At 44.1% G+C, this 24811-nt stretch overlaps 2 protein-coding genes across 2 annotated transcripts in view; both read right to left on the minus strand.

Moving 5' to 3' along the window:
- LOC144773694 (uncharacterized) overlaps positions 1-24811 on the minus strand; it is a 274180-nt gene that overhangs the window by 232298 nt on the left and 17071 nt on the right. Inside the window, 1 exon segment of the mRNA XM_078658842.1 lies at positions 7367-7509. The gene's annotated coding sequence lies outside the window, so the exon portion shown is untranslated.
- The window catches only part of LOC144772297 (uncharacterized), a 444202-nt gene continuing 420249 nt past the window's right edge, over positions 859-24811 (minus strand). Inside the window, 2 exon segments of the mRNA XM_078656524.1 lie at positions 859-3646; positions 3648-4911. Coding sequence (XP_078512650.1) covers positions 3218-3646; positions 3648-4911 — 1693 coding nt within the window. The 3' untranslated portion in view covers positions 859-3217.

The following is a 24811-nucleotide window of genomic DNA, read 5'->3' on the forward strand; positions in this document are numbered from 1 at the left end:
ACCGCCACCGAATTTTTCACAAATTTTCCAAACACAACTGTTTACATGTGACCGCAGCCTTGTGACCTTCACTATCTTTACTGTTTGCCCTAGCGGGTAAAGTCTCAAGGGACCGTAGCTGGGGCTTTACATGTGTGCGAGAAAAGTGTACCTGTGCCTCTGAAGAGGAAAGCCGCACCTTCGACCTCTTCTTGCTCCTTGTAGCAGCCCGGCTGCCTCCCGCCCCCGTCCTCTCCCTCGAAAAACAATCCTGGCTGCCGCTCGATGCCCTTTGCTGACCTCGAGTGCCCCTCTGTCCCAGCTGAGATCCGCTTGGCTTGCGGGCTCCTCCTCTGTGTCCTCCTCCCGCCTCCTCAAACTCCGCACGGCTCCGTAAACCGATCCCACTCTTACTGTTTAACGTGCCCGCTCTGGTCTTCACAAACAAAATCTTGGCGGATACAAAATCATCGCATCCTCAGGCTACTTGCACCTACTCGCCAGACTCCACTCGGTAAAGAAAATCCCTGCAACCACCACCCGACTCGGGAGACACTCGCAGCCTGCAACTATCCGGCCGCCATATTTTCCCCTTCCAAAATACAACAAGGAGGAAGCCATTACGTTGCTTATATTATGGTCATTGTGCACTAGTCGTTCATGGTGCAGGGTTGCAATTTATGAGTATAAGAGAGAGAGCCACTGCCGGCTGCTAGTGTATCTAAGGGAGGTGAGCGCATTGGCGCTTTGTACGCCAATTGGTGCTTTTTATGCTCTCTCAATAGCATATTCTGGTTTTCAAAAAAGAAGTTAAATTTAATTCTGCATTCCCATGTGGATTTGTAACAGTACAATCTGTTGAATCTAGGAAGCACACGCTGCTTTTTCTGCAGTTTATTAGAAACAAAACAAATGCATTTATGTCCCCAGGAGCATTCTTGTGCCCGAGTGTTCACTACAGTCAGAGTGCTATGAAAGTTAAAATTGCTGTTTAATAAGACAAAATGTATTTACATAAAATCCTTTTAACAGTATTGCACAATAATGCTCAAAGAAGACACTATCTATTCTTAAGTGTAATCTGTAAACAAGAGAAAAATCTTATAATGTATATTATTGTTTACAAATATGACAAGATTACTAACCGTGAATGAACTAAAATATTTTTTAAATTAAAAAATGCATTCAGAATTATTTTTGTCTATTAAATATAAGTAGTGGGCCACCATGAGGATGGCCAGATGAGTCAATGTCATGTGGAAGCTGCTTGAAAGGTCTGGATTTTATTTATTTGTGCATTGTAAGTATTATAATCATGGTTCTTTTTCAATACAAACTGCCAGACCTTTTAAAAGGGTTGTTAAAAGAAAGTCTAAGACTTGAAAGGTTTTTGCCAAATGGTGACATCCAATCACCCTACACGTCATATTTCTTAAAAAAGAACAACAACATACATAAAAAAGATTGGTGTATCCTATCCTCAACACATTGTACTCTTTATTTTACAATCATACAGAATTCCCAGATCCGAGCATTGAAATGACATCACACTATAATAGAAGACAAACACATAGCAGGTTATCCTGTAATATGATCTTATACTGACCCGTGGGGTTTTGGAGGCATTTCATGGGCCACTATGAAATATGGGTTTCATTAGCAAGAGGGCAGTCTCAAACCAGCCTGCAGAGCTTTACTATTGCATTATGTTGATTTAATATTCCAATCATGAAAACTCATATCTGGCCATTCTTATTTTAATTAAAGGATCAGGGGACCAGCATTAACAATCTCACCCTTAACCAGACTTCACTTACAGTTTTTAGTAAACATTCCCATTTGAAAAACAATACATTTTTTAACTCAACTGCCACAAAATAAAAAATACAAACTGGCTAATGTTTATGATATGACCCTACATTGCCATCTGAGGGATCTGGTGATATTTAAAAACCACATCGCCTTTAGCCTTGTGGTTTATGATATGATCAGAACATCATGATGGAAATGTAGGACCATACTACATGGTTACCTATTATTATCCTACAAAAATAACAAAAGGTTATACATTGAAATATACTTGGAACTTAATGTTTACATAATTCATTAAGGTCTTCACCATCCCATGTGCACGAATGAAATAGAAAAATGTACCCCATGGTCAACAATGTCAAAGGTTACCAATACATTGAGTAACAGGATCAAAGAGCTACCCCTCTGTACAGTGTGAAAAAGACAACTTCCACAGTGGGAGGGTCGCTTCAACATATTGAGTTTTTCCAAACCTTGAAAGAGCAATGTTGAACCTCACCTGACATCGGAAAGGTCAGGACACAGTTTCTTCATAAACCTTATAACTCTGAATGCTGAAAAGTAAATGAAACCCTCCCACATTTACTGTAGCCAAAATTATTTTCTAAGATGTTTTGGTGACAGTGACTTATAATTTAATGAAAGACTGAAACCCACCCTATACGATGCTCCTATATGAGATTTCTGTGTGAAAACTTGCCGATGCATATATAGATGGAAAAAACATGGAAGCTTTTCTCACACCCATTACAACAGGATGTTATTTACACTTTGTGTGTTCACTAATTGACCACTAGGCATAATAAATCATGCAAGTTCTTCCCTCATTAACTATATCTGTGGTTTACAGAAGATGTCTTACATTTTATGAATAACTGAAACATCCTACATATTTTATGTTGTTTTTCCTATGTGTGATTGCTAGGGTCATTTTAGGTATGTTGAGCTAGCAAAGCCCATTCCACCTTCAATACATTTGAATGGGTATTCTTCTGAATGCCTTCACGGATAGATGGTTAGGACTTATGCTTGAGTAAAGCTCTTTCACCATCCACTGCATGTACGGATTTGCTAAAGCTCTTTCAACATTCATTGTATTTCTATGCATTTTCTGCTGTATGCCATCACAGATGGATAGTTAGGTCTGAGGCTTGTGTAAATCTCTTTCCACATTCTCTGCATTTGTATGTTTATTTCCCCTGCGTGTTAGATGGTGGCTCTTTGGATGCATGGATTTACAAAATTCATTCTACATTCAATACAAGTGCATGGTTTCTCTGCTACATGCCTTTGCAGAAGGATGGTTAGGATTGACCCCCAAGTGAAGGAATTTCCAGATTCACTCCATGTGTATGGTTTTTCCTGTGTGCTTGCGTTGCTGGTCCTTTATAGTTGATAAGCGCGTAAAGTTCATTCCACATTCCCTTCATGTGTATGGTTTTTCCATTGTGTGTGTTAGCTGGTGGCTATTTAGAGTTGCAGATATACGAAAGCTCTTTCCACATTCATTGCATGTATATGTTTTTTCTCCTGTATGCAGATGGATTGTTAGTTCTGATGCTGTAGTAAAGCTCTTTCCACATTCACAGCATGTGTATGGTTTTTCTCCTGTGTGCATTCGCTCGTGTGTCCTTACATGTGATAGTTGAGTAAACCTTTTTCCACATTCACTGCATCTGTATGGTTTTTCTCCTGTGTGTGTTCGCTTGTGGATCTTTAAAGCTGTAGCTTCAGTAAAGCTCTTTCCACATTCACTACATGTGTATGGTTTTTTCTTTGTGTGTGCTAACTGGTGGCTCTTTAGATGTGAGGAGATAATAAAGCTCTTTCCACATTCACTGCAAGTGTATGGTTTTTTCCCCTGTGTGAATTCGCGTGTGGATCTTTAAAGCTGATGCGTCAGTAAAGCTCTTTCCACATTTGCTGCATATGTATGGTTTTTCTCCTGTATGCCTTCGCAGATGGATGGTTAGGGCTGATGTCTGAGTGAAGCCCTTTCCACATTCACGGCATGTGTATGGTTTTTCCCCTGTGTGTGTTCGCTGGTGGCTCTTTAGATGTGCAGAGCTACTAAAGCTCTTTCCACATTCACTGCATGTGAATGGTTTTTCCCCTGTGTGTGTTCGCTGGTGGCTCTTTAGATGTGCAGAGCTTCTAAAGCTCTTTCCACATTCACTGCATGTGAATGGTTTTTCCCCTGTGTGTGTTCGCTGGTGGCTCTTTAGATGTGCAGAGCTACTAAAGCTCTTTCCACATTCACTGCAAGTGTATGGTTTTTCCCCTGTGTGAATTAGCTGGTGTGTCCTTACATTTGATGCTACAGTAAAGCTCTTTCCACATTCACTACAAGTGTAAGGTTTTTCCCCTGTGTGGATTAGCTGGTGTTTCCTTACAGTTGATGCATCAGTAAAACTCTTTCCACATTCACTGCATGTGTATGGTTTTTCCCCGGTGTGTGTTAGCTGGTGGCTCTTTAGATTTGCAGATGTACGAAAGCTCTTTCCACATTCACTGCAAGTGTATGGTTTTTCTCCTGTATGCCATCGCACATGGATTGCTAAGCATGATGCCTCAGTAAACCTCTTTCCACATTCACCGCATGGGTATGGTTTTTCTCCTGTGTGTGTTAGCTGGTGGCGTTTTAGCCGCGTAGAGCTACAAAAGCTCTTTCCACATTCACTGCATGGGTATGGTTTTTCTCCGGTGTGTGTTGGCTGGTGGCTCTTTAGATTTGCAGATGTACGAAAGCTCTTTCCACATTCACTGCAAGTGTATGGTTTTTCTCCGGTATGAAATCGCACATGAATTGCTAAGAGTGATGCTTCAGTAAACCTCTTTCCACATTCACTGCATGTGTGTGGTTTTTCTCCTGTATGTGTTAGGTAGTGGCTCTTTAGATTTGAGGATGTCCTAAAGCTCTTTCCACATTCACTACATGTGTGTGGTTTTTCTCCTGTATGTGTTAGGTAGTGGCGCTTTAGATTTGAGGATGTACTAAAGCTCTTTCCACATTCTTGACAAGTGTTTGGCTTTTCTCCTGTGTGCCATCGCAGATGGATGGTTAGCTCTGATGCACAAGTAAACCCCTTACCGCATTCGCTGCATGTGTATGGTTTTTCCCTTGTGAGTGTTTGCTGATGGATCTTTAGGTTTGCTGTGTGAGTAAAGCACTTTCCATTTTCACTACTTGTGTCTGTATTTTCTGGTTTATGTGTGCAATATGTGCTCCACAGAGTCGATGACTCATTAAAGGTCATCTTACATTCATTACACCAAAATGAATTTTCTGTTGAGTTGTTACTGGTGTCAGTGAAGTAATAATGAATTAATAAATATTTTCTCATAAACACAGAACCTTTATGTTGTTTCTTCTCTTTATTAATGAACTCTTAGTTGTGAATTGCTGATGAACACTATTGCCACATTAACGGTGTCCTTATGGGTTTCACACTGTGCATTGTTGGTGATGCTACCTTAGCACTGAGCAGAACCTAAAGCGTGTCTTCCATTGTATGTGTTTTACTTTGGGGTTTAGAGTCTAAGTGTTGGCTATATTTTGGCATAAATCATATTATGCCATGTGTTTGCTGACTGACCATTACGGTTCCTGAACCACTAACTATATTTTAATATTCACTTGATATGTGTAGTATTTGAACGGTTTGTGTTCTTATTAAGAATGTTAAATAGTTACTAGAATCCTTGTACGACTGATAACATATGCATTGTCTTCCTATAATGAGCTGTGTCTTCAACCTGCGTTAAGAACTTTTCAAGTAGAACTGCAAACTCGCAGCTTATCTAAATAATATATTTTTAGGAGAATATTTATAAAATACACACAAAAAAAAAAAGAACTCATTACCAAGTCTTTATATTCTAGAATAATGTACGGATTGTAGGGTCAGCCAAACAGTGTTGATGGTGGACTAACATCACAGTCTTTATATTATCATGTTAGAGAGGCTAGCATTGTTGTAGCTACCTAATAATTATCTAAGATAAAAGGTGGTATCTAGCATATTTTAATACTGGATGTGTTCTGCCAGTTTAATTTTTGTGATGTTAATTATTTCAATCTTTTGAGTCCAGCAGCATGGATGTTGTCAGCCTCTTGAAGCAGCCGGATTGCACTTCATGTTCTTGCAGGCTTTGTCTGTTTGTGTACGTGATTCTCTGTCTCCTACTGATTTTTCCTTTTTCTTATTACTATTTGGCATAATTTCTTGTTCTTCTTGAGTATTAGATACCTTTCAAGTATTGTCAAAATTTCTTCATTACTCTTCGTCGTATTATGTGTTCAGGAATCTCCTATCTGTGGATACAAGAATACTGTATTATCAAAGTCTATAAGCAGCATAGTGTACAATATGTCTCAGATGAAATGTCAAAAAATGAACACAAATAAATTCCTGCCACTGGTTATTACTCTAGAAAGCAATCCAGTCTATCTTGCTAGCTCACTGCTCCAAAATGAACAAGTCAGGAGTTGATCTGATGCGCCTACGCAATGTTCTATGTGCGGACTACGTCTCCCAGCATGCTTGGGAAAGTAGGGGAGGAGCTTAACTTATATAGGTCAGCAAGAGTGCACAGGAAGTGCGCATAATCCTGTCCATACCGTGGAGTCAAGCTGCTTGGTGGTTCCTATTCTGCTCTGTTAGTTGTACTCATGGTTGCTGGGGCAATCCCTTCATTCCTGTTTGGATTTCTGTTCTCTGCTGAGAGTCGCGCTGCTCTCCCTCGTTGCCACCCGGCTGGGCCGTCTGTTTATTCAGCACTACCTGTCTGGATCGAGCTCGGTCTTCCCGCGCTGACGTAAGCGCTGGGGAGCACCAGTACTTTGTGTAAAGTCCGCGCTCTGAATTGCGCTAGGAAGACTTTCGCCTCCCGCGCTGATGTAAGCGCTGGGGAGCACCCGTACTTTGTGTATAGTTCGCGCGCTGGATAGCGCAAGGGGTATATTTTCGCTTTTTGCGCTGACGTAAGCACCAGGGAGATCCTATTCTAGTTGTGGATTCGCGCTGAGGTGAGCGCTGACCCTTTGGGAGCCTGATGACTTGTATGCTATGTAAGGAAGCCGCCTTCCTATTGACTTTGGGTTTATTATTTTTTCTTGCACATCATTTGAATTCCAGAAACTCATCCCTGTCTGGCCATTTGGATGCTGTGCTCCTTATTCGGATCTTGTTTGATAGCTGTCCCTATCCTGCTGTGTGGGGTGGCTTCCTGAGTTTTGTGGAACTTACGGGTTGCTAGAGAGTACCCTGTTGTGGGTAGGTATGAATGCAACACAGGAGATTATTGATTGTTTGTGTGTGTGAAAGGGAGGTTAATCGTTCATGCTTTTCTGTTGTAGAGACATCGTGTATTTGGAGAGAAGTATCTCTGCAGATGACCACAAGTTGATATCCTGGGGAGCAAAGTGTTCAGCAGCTAGATCCCAGGTACTAGTTCCGCTCTAGTGAGACCTTACGAGAGTAGAAGGATTAGTGTGTTGTATTTACACTGTGTTCTTTTTGTTACAGGTCTCCATCTCCCCGCGGACCCCTCCCTACACCCTTTTTTCTCTCACCTGATTGCCTCATTACTCTGTGTCACGTCCAGAGTTGGGGACGTCGGGAGGTGGACCCCTTTTGTGCATCATACCGAATCCAGGAAGTGGATGTGGATTTCACAGAACAGCCCTGTATGTGCCGGAGTTCACCTGGCCTGGATCTGAAAAGTAACATAAGCAACCGTGCATAATAAAAAATATTACAGCATCTTAATATCCTGATACCGCAAAAAAAAAAATTAAGATAGACAGAAGATTTAGGATAGTGGGCATTTTTTGTATTCAAGAAATGAAAGGATGCAGAAGCTTTTCCAAGGAGTTTATTACAACCCCTTGTGGATTAGTAGTTTTGGAGGGGTAGACACATTTTACAAAGAAAGCTAAATTTACAACAACAAAAAACATGAAGTGGAATGGTTTCTCAGGAGAAGATGCTCATACATTAGGTAACAGTGCATGCAAATGCTTTCAAAGAAATTCTACACTCTTCACTGGACTAAGGTACTGATTTATATCTTGAGGCTAAGGATATGCTTATGGCCAAGATAATGGTCCGTCTGCCTGATTTAAATGTAGAAGGTCCATTGATGTAACCGCAGTGGAGACCACTCCATCTCCGGCGTGGTTACACCCCTCTGATGGCCTGATAAGAGTATGGCTGTGGGCGGTTGACCTGTATGTCCTCCCAGACACACAGGTCAGTTTTCACTTCCCATCACGCCAGAAAAACCCTTGCAGTAAGGGGCAGTGAAAACTGTTGTATGCATTTTTATACTGTTGGACTTGGCCCTTTTCACTGAAATTGTTTGCTTTTTGCGTCCCCTAATTCATGATGTCCCCCCTTTATAATGTATTTGTATAGGCCCTGCGAGGTTGTAATGCTCTGTGTATTGTTAAAACCAATGTATGGTATAGGTGCCCTCTTCCCTCAACATGGCTGCCACTGACCCCTCTTACTGCAGTGTGGTCTTGTTAAGGCGCATTCTAGTTGCCAGGAGCTGGCAGGGACTCCAAACAATGTTGCCATTCCAGCCTGCCTTGCCTGCCCACAGTTAAATTAGGGAAGCTCCTGGCACCTTCTAGAATAAGGGCGGAGCTTAGTTTTGCCGCCTTAGAGGGTGGTCACCTGACCTGGCCTATATAAGCAAGGGAGGGAAAACTTTTCAGTCAGTTGGGGTATCACTGACCTGGGGAACCCACGCAGGAGTTTTAGGCGGGAGGGCCTAGTTAGGAACCTATGCTACTGGGAGTGACAGGATTTAGGTGCTGCCTCTTAAGCTGGGTGAGGTGTCCTAGACTAGCCCCCTGATCTGGCCCGGCGCTAGGGAACCCCAGGGTCCATCTACAGTGACCTGCAGAGGAAGACTGCCTGCAGGCCCCCAACTCAACCCCCCCTTCAATAATCAAGAAACAAGGGACTGATATTTACGAGGGCGCAGAAACCATCAAGCGCCAAGAAAAAGAAGCCCTTCAAATTACCTCATGACTGCTGGGAGTTAACCAGGTATTGGCCTGCGCTGTCCTGCCTGAATTGTTAGCCTGTACTGCTAAGCGCTCCTCCTTGATAGCGCAAGCCCCCTGAGCTACCTATCCTACTGAGACTGCTGTAATTGCCCCTTGATAAGCGCTGGAATTCGAGAGAGGATTGCTGCCCTGGAGCACTGTTGTGGAAACTGCCCCAGCGCTGATTCTGCCAGAGACTGCTGTTGCCCGGAGCGCTGTGGTAATTGCCCCCTTGAACAGCGCGGTGATTTCCCGAGAAGCGCTATCCCTGTCAAGCGCTGTATCCTGCGCAACCTGTGTGCCTGGGAGCGCCGCCTCCTCGAAGCGCTATATTTTGCCCCCAAGCGCGGTACTGCCTTGAGGCGCTGCAAACGCCGACCGGACCTAGAGCGCGCTGTTTCTGAGGCGCTAATCAGCGAGGGTACTCTCGGCCTTGGCCCCAGTGGTCCGTGCAGCCGGGGCTGCCCTGTGGAGAGCTGTAGTTTGCCCTCGGCGGCCCTCAGTGCCAGGAGAGGGCCGCCGCGATCGCGCTGTGCCTCCGGGGGAGGCGCTGTCCCAGGACGTTACGTACCGGGCCTGCTGAGGCCTTCTGTGGGCCCGCCATCACCGCCGCAGCCGGCCCCAGATTGGATGATCCCCCGCGGCGGCCCCGGTTTCTGAGGTAGGCCGCCGCGGATTCCTGTCAGGCCGGACAAGGCCTGAAGCCTTCACCTGCGTCACGTGACTGGGGACGCGGTGTCCCTTGCCACGCCCCCATCCGGTGCCGCGCAGCGATTGGCTGACGCTGCCGCGCCCGCCCCAGCTGCCTGCTGATTGGTTCCCGGGCCGCCCACGTCATCACGGGCCCGGAAACAGAGCATTTCTTCACCGGAGGGCCTCCCATCAGCTGGAGTCATCCCCGGTGGAGCCAGACGAATCCCCAGGCCGTGTGAGGCCTGCGGGAGGGCCAGAGCCTGCCCCTCCCACCAGAGATCACTGCCAGGGGCCCGGAGTGGCCCGAAGAGTCAGGTAAACCTCGGGGAGGTGGGCGGGAGGCCGGAGAAGGCCCCAAGTTCGGCCCTCCCCGGGGGAAAGTTGAAATTGGGCCTCGTTGGCCCCTGCACTCCCTGAACTGGGGAATAGCCCCATGGAAAACTGGTAACTGGGCCCCGTTGGCCCCAATTAGGCCGGAGAAGGCCCGTGTGAACTGGGCCAGGGCTCCCAAAAGACACAGTGGGGCCCTCAGCTAAGAAAAGTTACCCCTGGCTAGGGCACTGTTACTGTGGTTGGAAATGTTAATGCCAGTACTATTTTGATGATTTGACCCTGGCTATGAAACTGTTATTTACAAGAGGAAATGTTTGTAATTGCTTCCTGCAAGCTAGTCCATGGTTGATGACAGTACCCTTTGGCCTGCTGATTAGTATAACGTGACAGGCTGTGTTATTTTTCTACTTTACTGAAAGTACGTAATGAAATGTTTTGCCATTTTTCAGGAAATGCATTTTAAAAGGCTTCCATGAAAATGCTTTAATGTGGTACTTGAAGAAATGCTCATGTTACTGTAGGCACTGTTCTGACTTGCCTCAAATGACCTAAGGTCAGAATTATTCTGATCTGCTGAGGTGTTCGTAGTGGATGTAATGTTTATCTGTACCGCGGGAAAGGTTTTACTCCTAGTTATGACCATGCTGATGCCTGACATGAGGAAATGTTTAACCTTTTAATGCAATGCTGGAATTAAGATATTAATGCCTAGTTTATCTATGCTCCTTCTCACCTTGGTCATGGTTGATTCCAGGTTAATGAGATGCTAAAGGAAGCCTACAGTTATCTACTGGAATGTTGACTGTTGTGTAGAGAAACGCTATTTTCTTTCCTGACAGGGTTATTGCGATATGCTGTGGTGATTAAAGAATCACACCCCTTTACTCCTGCAGGCAAACGATTATTAAGAGAGGCTGCATTGATGATGAAATTGTCATGTTTACCTTATGGGGGGTTCCCTCTGATTGATGACATGTTTATTCTGCATGAAATGTTCTACATTTAATGAACTGGTCTATCCTCATTAACTGCACTGTTTATTCCTGCTGAAGGATATGTTTATTCCGGCTAAGGAGTTTTAGGTAATGTTCACCCTTGTTGGGTGAGAGGTTAATTAGGTTACCCACCTGAAAACCTGTGGACATTTGCTTAGAAGTGTTCACCCTTGTTAATTGTTTACCTACTGAACGGGTAACTCACTTGATGAAACGGAGATTTCGTCCATACCTAAGGAAATGTTTGCTCCTGTTTAATGAGATGCTAATTCTTTCAGGAAATGTTCACTGTTAACTGATGAAATGCTAATTCTTTCATGGAATGTTATTGCAACATGTTAAATTGGATATTGAACTGCTCCCTTTTCTCCCCTCCTATGAAATGCTTTAATGACCAAATGATACTGTGATTTTCCACTCCTGAACCTTAATCTTACATAAAAGTTCTTTGATTTTTAATCAAACACACTGGAGTGGCGTCAGTCATTGCGTGCCTTTTATTGTCTCAGGGAGTGTGTGCTGTGTAGTCACTTAACACATAAGCTTTCGGGTGCCTACCTGCTCGTGCCAGGCTACCCCCGGGGAACTGGCGACCCCAGTTCCTACACATACATTTTAAAAAATAATTATATTTTCAATAAAGAATTTTCTTTGAAAATAAAAACATACGTTTGACGGGCGACTCTGTAATTTTGATGGAGCCATGCATAAAACTTAGAAAAGCATTAACAGGACCTGCTGTGAGTTCAGTTGTTGCCAATGCCTATAAATCACCACGGGCATGTTGGTCATTTCTAAATTTGGATAGTGGGGAAGCAGTAATTTACTCTGTTGCACTGAGGGAGGAAAAGCCCCTCCTCCAAATTATAAATCGGGTCCCTAATCATCAATGGCACGCTGACCTCATAGATGTGCATAAATATGCAACGGATAAAGATGGCATACCATTTATTTTAACTTATAAATGTACTGTCAAAGTACGCCTTTCCAATTGGCTTGAAGGATATATCTGGAAGAGTCTAAAAACTAAAACCTAAGGAGCCCGATTAGGCTGTTACATCCACGTCGAGCGGAATGAGGTGTATTTGACCATCTCCATATCTACAAAGGGGAATGCACCCGTCCTCAGCCGAGCCCAGCGTATTATCTTTCGTAAATTTGGCATCTTACTTGCGTACTACTTTCATTAGTTTTTGGACGAAGAAAACCAACAGTATCTATAACTGAATACTTTAGCAGCTGCAGCGTATATATGTACCACGCCTGCACCATCTAAGCAGAACTCGTTTTTACATTTGAAGCTGTATTCTTTGGAGCCTAATCATCCTTATAGGATAATGGTCACCGCGCAGCATCTAGTTACCACGATACATATGAAGTTCTAGATCTTTCGTTTTGCATCATCAAGTATCGTGTTCAAGCCCCTTTTTGTGCAATAGACGGCTACCTGATGAAGACACGTATGCCAAAATGCGCGTAGTGGACACCTGCCGCACTGCCTCCACCATCCTTACGTCTATCGTATATGGAATAATTGCAATCGTGTTGTCTCCAAACAAAAGTCTTATATGAAATGATTGAAACTGAATAAGATATATTTAAAAGGTTTAAACAAATTACAAAGCTGATTAAGAGCTCTACATAAAAGAAGAAAATAAAAAATATGTTTTGTAATATACTGGTGTATATATATTTGTTACTATAGGGTGGTTCTGTGAATTGTAGAGAGATTTAGTTATGTTCTGCACCAATTAGCTAGCTATACACCTTTTCCTTATTGCAAACTTTTGACGCAATGCAGCACCAAAAATGCAGCACTGCATCGCGTCAAGTGGAGTGTGAAAAAAACTGTGTTATTTCTACCATGATATGGCGCTGCTTTTCCTCCCACCCAGCGCTAGTGCATTTGAGGCTGCCATTCCCCAACACACACTTGTGCACCATGGTGCATGAGGGTGTGCATTCTATCAAGAATAGGTTAAAAACTATGTTTTACTATTTTACCCACTTTGTATGTCTGCTGTATAACTCAGCACACATGCAAAGTTTGAAAAGTATGGACAAACTGAAATGTATCTCCTCCATCACACCTGCTTCAAGGAAGCGTGATGTTTTTGTTTAAATAATTTTCTACAACTGCTAATAGAGAAGTATGTGCATCAATACTCATGGGTGGATGCAGGAAAACACCCATTATTCACCTATGGAATGACCCCTTGATGCAAAGTAGCACATAGTGCTACTTTTCATCCCTTTGCCCAACCTTTCAATGAAAATCCTGATTTGCTTTAGAGAGTAAATATCACTAAACTACCTTACGCCAGGACTACAGAACGCAAACTAGACGGAAGGCTTATCACCCCACTCAATTAGTTTTGTCAATGTGTGACTTGTTTTAGCATGGTTTTTGTACAACCTTATTGGTGCGGGAGTTGTCGGGCCCTCACCATTATAACACACATTGCCAAAAGCAAAAAAAAATTGGTCTCAAAAAGCACACATTGCCACAGTAAGTACTGGCACTGAACAAAACTACTTAGTGTGCCGATATGCTCCTTGTGAAAGAGCAGAATGAGAGACAGAATTTTAATAAACACAAAAGATAATGGTCAATGCCAGACCAAATCAGGGGCCCCATTAATAAAGAAAGTCTCAAAAGTGCACCCATGGTATATGTCCTTGCATTAAGTGCAGCTATACAGCTTTCCTTAATTCCCAAGAATTTACAGAAGTAGGACAAGAAATAGTACTCCTAGAAAATAGTTGTGAACTACATTTTAGCATGAGCAAATGTGCATGTGTAGATTTGATCATGTGAAAATCTGAGTGTTTGCAAGTTCCCTCCAACCACTTTTTTCCGCAACTCTGGAAGAAGGTTTACATCTGCCATTGTCAGGAGTAAATTTCCAACATTTCTCAGTATGGGAAAAGATAAGAGACGAGCTGTTGAAAAGTTTTAAAGCATACAAGTTAGTAGGTTTGCACAGACTCAAAAGGGTTTTCTAACCCTGTAACTATTGCTTACCACTACCTTCAGCCCCGGTATGTAGATCTGCAGAAATGTGGCAACATAAGGGGATTGCAAGCATTCAAACAGTATTATGGTTAAGCCCTGGCATAATCAGAGAGGCTATATCAGAGCTCTTACATAATGAGATTGCTGCCATAATTTGTCCCTGCACTACATGGCACCAAAGGGACAAGTGGATTTTGTTACAGAACAAGTAGATTTATGAAGCAACCTGCCCCATGGACAAGTAGATATTTTATTAAATTCCACACCCCTGTGAGACTTAAGTCCTATGGTACAGCAAGACTATTAATTAATACATTTAATTTCATCATGTTCATAGCTTAGGAAAGAATAGTGTTGCAATGAAATCAATGATCGCGCAGGAAATTACCTTAAACTTAATCAGCACCTGGGAAGATGATACAAAATGCTGTCAGAGGTGATGTATGCATAGGAAATGTTGCCTTCCTGAACCACAACAGAGCTTGATTATATAGTTGTCAGTCTTTCTATAGAGTACCCTTGCCGACAATTAGTGTATCTGATTTATATCTATTACATTTTGTAAGTATGTATTAGGCTATAACTGATGACTTGTCGGGTTCATAGATCACCCACTTCATACTATGTTTGCTGCTTGTATTTAAAGATCATGAAAACATAATACAAACAAGCATTTGCAATGCAATAGGTCTCGCATTAGGAAAGTTTGAGCTATTGGTATTGTAAATGACAATTTTTTTATTTATGTGTTGGTTTTTAAAGTAGCGAAATTAATAGCTTTGTCATTTACAATGCCAATAGTTTTAACTTTCTCAAATGTGACACCTATAGCATTAGTAATGCAATATGTGTTGTATTTATGTGACTTAGATGTATTGATATTACAAATAACAATGGATTTATTTTTTAAATAATTAATACTTAAATAAAAGTTATTGTAATTTATAATGGCAATATATATATATGTGTGTGTGTGTGTTTGCATGTATGTACTCATATTGGCTTATAACATGTATGTATAAATGTGTGTATGATATCATGTATGTCTGCTAGAGAGCAGCGGAGCACCGAACAGTACACGTGGTCCCAAGTCATTGCTCCAGTTCGTTGACAAGGCGCTTCTTCTGCTTAAAAGGCGCTGATGGGGAGGGTGGTGGGACGGGAACTGGGTGGGGGGAGAGAATGTGGGCGCAGAGGAGGGTGGGTGGTGGATGAACCCCTGTCGTTTTGTGGTGTAAGTATCTCATTACTGTCCTCCTTTACATCAACTCCCAAACTGAGTCAGTAGAACCAGAGACACTATAAAATACTGAGGAGAATGGTGTATGTAGGCGAATAGATTCTAACCCATCCTTAAACATGCACGAGGAGTGAAATAATGCCAAATGCGCGTGCGCACACTGGCTAGTGGCTACAGATACTCCTTGGAGGATGCACGTGTTCCAGAGGCCCTCGGTGCAATGCTCCCACAGACCATGGAGACACAGTTCCCACGGCCATGCCCATGCAATGACCCACCGGGGCCGCAGTACTGAAGTCCCCCTACCGCCATCTCGCTCTCCAGGCGCCGGTCCCTGGCCATGGGCTCCGCCGGGGCAATCTCCTGCTCCTTGGACTCCTTCTTATCGCGCCTGAAGAGCCCCATGGCAGCGCTGGAGTGGTGTGCAGCGCCGGGGATGCTGTGCACCTTCCAGGGGGCACTGCTGAGGATGATGGCAGAGTGAGCCTGTCCCTGACCCTTCACCTTTCAGAGACAGTGCCGGGGAGGCTGTGCAGCGCCGTGAATGCTGTGCAGCGCCAGGGATGGCGTGCAGCGCCGGGGATGGCGTGCAGCGCCGGGGATGGCGTGCAGCGCCGGCACCGGGGAATGCTGTGCAGCGCCGGGGATGCTGTGCAGCGCCGGGGATGGCGTGCAGAGCCGGGGATGGCGTGCAGCGCCGGGGATGGCGTGCAGCGCCGGGGATGCTGTGCAGCACCGGGGATGGCGTGGAGGGCAGGGGATGCTGTGCAGCACCGGGGATGGCGTGGAGGGCGGGGGATGCTGTGCAGCACCGGGGATGGCATGCAGCGCCGGGGATGCTGCGCAGCGCCGGGGATGGCGTGCAGCGCCGCGGATGGCGTGCAGCGGGGTATGGCATGCAGCGCCGGGAGGCTGTGCAGCGCTGGGAATGTTCTCAGTGGGTGCTCTGCCCAAGTGTGCACCGCTGGGGACGGTGGACAGCACTGTCAGCGGAGCAGGTATGTCCCTTCAGCTTCCAGAGGGCAGCTCTGGGTACAGCGCCAAAGCTGGTGTGCTGGACAAGGCCTCGTCTGATTTGCTCTCAGGGGTTGCTCTGTCTCAGCCCAGGTGTGCAACGCAGGAGCTTGCCTGTCCCTTTTGCGTCCAGGGGGCAGCTCTGCCCAATTGCAGTGCTGAGGCTGGTGTGCTGGGAAGGTTACCTCTGACCTTTCCACCTTGTAGATGCCTGCTCTGCCCACACCCTAGAGCACACGTGCAGATGCCTGCGGTGCCCTGTTTATACCCACCTCCGGGGGCGGCTGGATCCGCCCGTTCCACCCCGTCCCAAGAAGAGGCTCTGATTGCATTTGCGAGGCACAGGTTTGATTTTAGCGAGGTGTTCACAGAACAAGCTTTGAGACAGTGTTATCAGTGCAACAACACTACCTGTTCCGAGCAGGTGCGAGGAGAGGGGGCCCGAAGAAAGGCAGGAGGAGAGAGAAAGGGGACGGGGCAGGAGGAGAGAGAAAGGGGCCATAAGGAGGAGAGAGAAAGGGGACGGGGCAGGAGGAGAGAGAAAGGGGACGGGGCAGGAGGAGAGAGAAAGGGGCCATAAGGAGGAGAGAAAGAGGAAATGATAGGGGAAGCGACGGGGGCTTCAGGGGGAAGATGAAGGGAATGATGAGCGAGTGGGCGGCTCCAGGACAGCTTCAAAGGGGGAAAGATTGCGCGCTTCAGTGAGACAGCTTAGTGGGTTCCATTTGTGTTGCTGATATGTGGACGTGGACTGCAAGCCGCAGGTTACAGTCCAACATAGTGCTGCGGGCAGTGGCGCTCCTTAGGTAAAACTCTTGACGCTGCTCGCCCAGCTCTCAACCAAGCGCTAGCCACGGCACGACAATTTTCCACCTAGAAAAGTTGCATAGAAGCACACGGATTTCATCTGGATCTACCGAAAAAAGGCACGGCGTGGATACCAATAAAAACAACTTTCCTAGATAAATGAGTTATGCTTTTTTCCCGTTAGAATCACTACTTTAAATGTCATGTACTTGCAGCCCAGGCTTGGCAGATTGTGTTCAAGTAAGAAACAGCTGGATACTTTATTATGAATAATTACGTATTTATTTTATCACCGCTATTCGGCCTATTTTCAGTTAGAGACTGGACATCCAAGCCTGGATGAGATGCAGACAGCGTTTGACAGAAAAGAAAAAATATCATTATTGTTCAACAGAGTGGTATGACTTTTAGTAAAATGATGAAAAGCTGTGGGGACACACCAAGATTCGAGCCAGAGTCTTGCAGGTTGCACGCACACCTTAGAAGCAGTGCCCATACACAAAAGCACGTGTTAAGTATCGTAAATCTAGCAATAAAGCAACACAACTCTCTACACAAGCCACATCAAGTGCATCTGCAGAGTCCTCAAATTTCCTGCATTAATGTCTTAATTGCTCCCATTTACAATGATATTACAAATTCTGACCCGCCCTGAAGTCACGGATGATCTATTCCATCTGCTTTTCATTCTCTTTAACTGATGAATATAGCAAATTATTTGATATTAATTTGACCGATTATATTATTTACAGTCCTTTTGTGCTAACATCCATGGTTCAGTAAGAGGTGCGCTCGCTGCTCTTATTTGTGCATGACCGGCGCGCCACGACTTTAAATCTTGGCAGGACCGACTCAGCCTCTCATCTTTCCGAGGTCGACTAATCGGGTAATAAGTAACAGGTGCGATGTTCAGCACGTGGGAACGGCAAAACGGTGGGCACACTGCCTCCGCACACACACAAACGCGCAGACACACTCTCTCCATACATGCCCAGGCACACAAGCACACACACAATTCCTTTCTCCTTCATACACCTCAGCTAGATGCCTCTCTTGCACCCCACAAACACATTCACTACTGGTTTGCATGCCTGTGTTCTATTTGGATGCCATCTATTCCCCTCAGGGAAGTAAGCACTATATAAATGCCGTCACAATTACAAATCACAATAGAATCAGCAGGAGCCCTGTGTCCCGCCCGCTCTCAGCCAAGGTGGCAACACAGAAAGCAGTCCAAGTGCAACTGATTGCGTGCTTCCAACACAGATTAATTCTGCACACGTTAATGGTGCTGTTTTACCATAAGAAAGCCAGGCCTAGGCTCATCTTACCTCTCCTAAGAGGCTTGTAAAGCAATTTAAGAGAGAGGAAATGATACAAGTACTGTTCGATGTTGAGAAAGGGGACATTCATACTTAAGCTCATTAGGAATTGGAGAATTGGCTGATATTCCACATTGTCATCAACATGTGGTACAATAAAGCTCTTTCGGGAGTAATTTACATGCATCGTGACTGTGACTGCAATTTAGAGAAAAAAAGCAGGGGGTTGAAACAGAATGCTCGCGTATTCCTGTATATTTTATTTTGAAGCGGTTTCATAGCAGCAAAGTGGCATCATATTGTCATTCTTCTCACTTTTAGGCAGTTCTCGTTTTTTTGGCCACAGAAGGCTGCACACTGGCACGTGTAGTTCAAACATTTGAACACTGAAAACGCCCATCTTTCAAGAACAGCGAGAGCACATGCACGCTGTGTAGGCGAGACCTAAAATAAAAACACGACCGAAGAAGCCAAAACCAAAACTGCCTTCAACCTCGGAAAAGCAATGCTGTTCTTGTTTAAGTTTCATGTTTTAATTAGTCCTGCATTCCTTAAGAGTATTTGCTTTTCACGACAACGTATTACTCATTTATAGTAACGAGTTCCTTCTATGGAGCTGTGTGAGTTGTGATTGTGGGTGGGCCACGACTGACAGATGTGGAGTCCAGGCAGAATGCCGTGTGAATTTGTCACAGTGCCTGTCACTGTGTCATAAAGGGGCTTTGAACACATGCTCATGCAATCCTTGGCCCCTCAGTGGAGCAAACAGAACAATGGCCTGGCATGCCAATCATAACTTGGATTACGCGTGTGAAGGATGAACACAGCTGTCAAAATACAGACAGGGTGAAAGTTAAAGAAAATACAGTGCGTATAGGTGAGCGGGTATGACGTGCGTGGGGGGATTGGTTAAGTGTAGAAGATGCGAGGAAGTATGTGAAAGTGAATGTAAAAAGAAGGTGCTGGGGAGGAAAGAGACACAGCGTGAGATATGCAGATTGAGTAGTTCAGAAAGATATAAGGAGAAAAGGAGTGTAAATGCCTAGGAAAGAAACTGCAGAGGAGAGTGATGTGAAGACAACAATGGGACAGATTGAGACACTCCGAAGACCTTGCCCCTTGTGCGGACTATAATATTTAATTTATAGTCTACTTAATAAATTATATATATATATATATATATATATATATATATATTACCTACTGGCGGTCGCCAGTAGGTATATATAGTTAGGATTTTTTCCCTATGGGATTTTTGAAAATTCTATGTCTAATAACTTTGGCGTTTGTAGACGGAATTGGCTGAAATTTTCAGGAAAATGGAACATTTTGTTTCTGAGCAGCCCCTGAAAATTTGGGGGGGTTTCGTCAAGGGGGGGCCGAGAAAAAAGGGGGGTCCCAAAACGTGTTTTTAACATTGAGTTTTCCATAGGGCGGTTGGCCTCACTTTTAGCCCGAACGGCTGAATGGATTTGCACGAAACTTGGCAAAATTGTAGGGACTGGTAGCCCGATGTGCCTTTTGTAGGTCTCAATATATGTGCTACAGTGGATTTTGAGAAATTAACGTTCAAAAAAAGATATATATCTAGAGCCGCGCCTGGAGCGCTCCTCGGTACGCGTACCGGGGAGCGCTCCAGGCGCGCAACGCGACTTGCGCACGGCAAGCTGATTGGTTCTCGGGTGTCTGTAAACATTCGAAACAGTCCGCAGCGGCCGCCATCTTGTGTCTCGGTAGGATTGAGACACAAGAGGTGGCAAAAATCAAAGGGGGAAATGAGCAAGAGGGGGCAGGGTACACACCCCCTGACCCCCTAGGTTTCATGTGGGGGCCATAAAAGGCTCCCGCGGGTGAAAAAAAAAATTTAAAAAAAAAAACGATTTTCGCGGGGGTGAGTGCCCGGTACGCGCACCGGGGAGCGTACGGGGGAGCGTACCATGGAGATTAAAAATGACAGACTTTTAAAAAAAGAAAGCTTCTTTTTAAAAATTGGAGGTAGTTCTGAAAAGAACTTTTTTTTTTATTTTGTTGTTTTATATATTTTTTTTTGTTTTTGTTGTTTTATATTTTTTTAGACTTTTTAAAACAATTTTATATTTTTTTTGGATTTTTTTCAAGGGAAAAACAAAAACAAGGATTCCAAAACTGCTCAACAGGAGCAAAAAAATTTGAACATTTAGGGACTGGAAGAGCAGCGGTGTTGCTGTTTCTTTAGGGCAATCAGTTCAACACTCTGCTCCCCATAGCAGAGCAGTTCGTCACACTCTGTGCACGAAAATTTGATGCCCGCAAACACCGGCTGAATGTTAGGGACCATTCTTCCACGGGGTGGTCCCGAAGGTGTTGCTCCACCAGTGGAGGTGCTGCCGCCATCTGTGGGTGCATTCCGTGCCAGCTCTCTGACACTCTCCCTGGCAAAGTTGTTAGGGTGTCTTCTTTTCACATGCCGGATCAAATTAGCATTCCCAAAACTATATTTTTTCAGAGGATTGCCTCTGGATAAACTACTCCCACATATTTTGCATGTTACTTTGGGAGCGTTGACTTTTTTCTGTCCTTCTGGGATTTCGTAAAATTTCCAGATGAAATGGGTTTTTTTCTTTTGCTGAGGAGGGTCCTCATCTAAAAATCCCTCTGAATCACTGCTGGATGACTCTCTTGCAGCCATTGCTGGAGATCAGAAAAGTAGGAGATAGAGTAGACACAACAGCTCTTGCTCTCTCCAAGTACAAAGCAATAGTGAGAGAAATGGGTGGGTTTCACACAATTTGAAAAAAAAAAAGTTCTGAACCAATGAAAAGTGTTATTTTAAAGTCACATGGTTTGACGCGCTTACGCTACGCGCCCCGGGGCGCGTCCCGGGCGTGTATCGTAAGCGCATCGGGGCGCTTACGTTGCGCGATCGTATGCGCTTCCGGGTGCGCTTACGCGGTGCGTCATAAGACGCATCTCGCGGCTACGCGATACGTGTCTTATGACGCAAGGCGTGGCGGCTACGCGATACGTCACAATGTTGTTTTCGTTCTCGGCAATAGCGCTTCCGGGACGCGCATTAGTACGCGCCCTGGGGCGCGCCGCAAGATTGCGCTTACCCGTGCGTTCACCTGTCCGCGCCCCGGGAGCGCACTAAAAATAATATTAAAAAAAATAAAAAAATTATAAAATATAAAATTAGATTTAAAATGTATTATTTTTATAAAGATTTGCTATTAAAAAACCTATGAAATTCACTGAAAAAACCATAGGTTATAGACCATATATAGTTAGGAATTAGCATTTACAAAACCTTGAAAATTCACTGCAAAAACCATAGGTTATAGACCATATATAGTTAGGAATTAGCATTTAAAAAACCTTATTTTACTCACACAAAACCATTGAAATTCCATATATAGTTAGTTGTACTAACTATATATCGCGCACCCGCAATCCACTGCTGATGATGTCACATATTACATCATTCATGACATGGTCAGTGACATCACTGATGACATCACTGATGACATCTCAAATGACATCACTCATGACATCACTGATGACATCTCATTTGACATTACTCATGACATCATTCATGTGATGATACGATGAACCTCTTCAGACTCTAATATAACCGTAGATACACTCAGTGTAAACAGACACTCACAGACTGTCACTCATCCATGGAGTTACTCACACACCTAATCAGTCTTGCAAAGAATCAATCACACCTCCATTTGCTCAACTATATCGTTAAACACACCTTACTTATTGAAACATATAATAACACATATTTACTCTGTTATACAATCCCTGATACAAGTTCACAATAATCCATACAGCCACTCACACATTCACTGGCTCTTATGCACAGTTATTTATATATGTCAACTACCACATGTACTGTGTTTTACATATGTACTTACTTTGACATGTAGCACTGAGATATCCATTCACTCACCAATACACTCATGCACACAGTAAACCGCCCATACAGCTGTTTCCACATGCACTTTTGAACCCATACATCTATGCACAGAGTCATACACCTCCCAGCCACCCACACACACTCTCAGTCTCCAATACAAATGCTTGGGCAACCAATCAATAACCCATATAGTTACTCATATAGCTAATGATCAACACATGCAGCAGTTTACAGAACAACAGACATAATGATGCACAAATTAAGACAGTTTAGTCACTAACCCATGCGCTCAGTGAGACACATTTAACCACTCACTCATACAGTCAGTCATGCACCTACTAAATTCATCATCCAGACACTTATACATCCACTCATTCTTCAATATATAAGACATATTTTAACTTTACAGAAACATACAGTCACTGGATGTTGTCATCAGTGATGTCATCAGTGATGTCACTGACCATGTCATGAATGATGTAATATGTGACATCATCAGCAGTGGATTGCGGGTGCGCGATATATAGTTAGTACAACTAACTATATATGGAATTTCAATGGTTTTGTGTGAGTAAAATAAGGTTTTTTAAATGCTAATTCCTAACTATATATGGTCTATAACCTATGGTTTTTGCAGTGAATTTTCAAGGTTTTGTAAATGCTAATTCCTAACTATATATGGTCTATAACCTATGGTTTTTTCAGTGAATATATATATATATATATATATATATATATATATATATATCTATATGTGTGTGTATATTATTTATCTGTGGCCCCTTGTGAGCTCCTCCCCCCTAAAACTCACATCTAGAGACCCCACTGTCCGTTCTGTGCTAGCACTGCCGAACGGGCTTATTTTTACGCCTGTTATTTACAGCGGTTAGAAAGGAGAAGCACGGAATGAAGCAATACATACAAACAAGTTTTATAAAGTACCCATTCTATGCGTGTCAATGGGCCGGGTCAAAGTGCCGTGGTTGAATTGCAGCCTCGAGACATGGGAACTTTCTCACCGAGGCATTCTAAAGACTGAGCATGCTCCTGGCAACCACTGTCGGGCTGCAGAGGTTGTATATGGTTGTCGTCATACCGTTGGGCGCTGTTAAAGGTCAGGTGCGCAGAGCAGACGGGCGGTTTGTGAAGCGCCGATGTCCGGAGTATCGGCTTTTCAAGTTCTGTTACTGAAACCTACACTCACATATACTGGAAATTGCCACTATGCAGGAGCCCGTGCTTGTCGCCTGTACTGTGGGTGAGAGGATCAAGGTCACAGGTTCGAATTTCTTCGCAGTTTCCGGCCTGTGACGAGACCTGGGAGTGCGGGGACTGCCCGCGCATGCGCGCCATTTCTAACTTTCGTTCTGAAGAGCCCCGGTTAGAAATGCTGCGCATGCGTGGGCAGCCCCCGCCCTCCCAGGTCCGGCAGCTGAAGTCCCGGGGCCGGGTGAAGAACATCGGAAAGCACTGCGGGACTGAGGTAAGGGGGGGTGCGAGAGTGTGTGTGTGTGTGTGTGTGTTTGTGTGTGTGTGCGTGTGTGTGTGCGTGTGTGCCTTCCTGCGTGTGTGTGCATGTGTGTGTGTTTGCGCACTTCAGGGAATCTGAAGCAGGAGATGGGCACGGCGCCGGCCTGGACATGCGCGTCCACAGACACCAATCGCCGCGTGTGCCCGACCCCTGTCTCAGATTCCCAGGAGACGGGCGACATAAGTTGTCGAGCTGGACGTAATGCTTTGCATTGCTTTCTCCAGCTCGACCTAAAAAGGAATAGTGGAATAGAGCTCAATATGAGAAAACCTGAAGATGCAACTGAGTTTGAAACCATCTGTACACAACATATGATAATTCTACAAAACACATGATACCTTTGCAGATGCCCAATCTTGGTCTACAGAAAAATTCCACCTGCTGGAGATGCAAACTAACTCAGGCAAGTCCCGCTCTTATGATAATCAGCTGTCCCATTGCAAAAGTAGAAATAAGAAATTAACCTCAAATCTATGTACTTTATTTAAGGATTTGTTCTCTCTGCCCCAGTGTTATACTGGAAATAAGAAATTGACCACAAATCTATTTACTTTATTTAAGGATATCTTCTCTCTAGCACCAAACACGTTCATGAAGCAATGGCTACTGCGGACTATTGATGGTATCAGCATGGTTGAAAAACTGGAAGACATCTTAAAAACCTCAATTATTAACTGCTTCTTGATGATTTCAGACAACAGTGAACACAACAACAAACAAAGTGTTGGCATATTTTCCAAGCTGCAGTGGCATTATTAACTACTGCTCACTTCACTGAGGATCTCCTAAATCACCACAAAATCATATTTAACACTGTTGACATTTTGTCCCCATAGTGCCAATAGCCATCATGAATAAACTCTCTGCTACCAGGTACACGAATGTGCAAACCAAGAGGAACCTGAAAACCAGACAAGCATTGCAAATGATAAAAACTCAAAGAAAAAAGTATAAAAACATTGTTATCCCCACCCATGCAAATTACTTAAAAATAAATCAATAAAACCACAACTCAACTAAGTACACCCAAGTAAACTGTTAAATATGGCACCCATCCTAAACAAAAGCCAAACATTCAAGTTTAGGTTCAACTATCACTAGCATT

The sequence above is a fragment of the Lissotriton helveticus genome, chromosome 8 (assembly GCF_964261635.1).
Source record: "Lissotriton helveticus chromosome 8, aLisHel1.1, whole genome shotgun sequence".
In the NCBI taxonomy this organism is placed as follows: domain Eukaryota; kingdom Metazoa; phylum Chordata; class Amphibia; order Caudata; family Salamandridae; genus Lissotriton; species Lissotriton helveticus.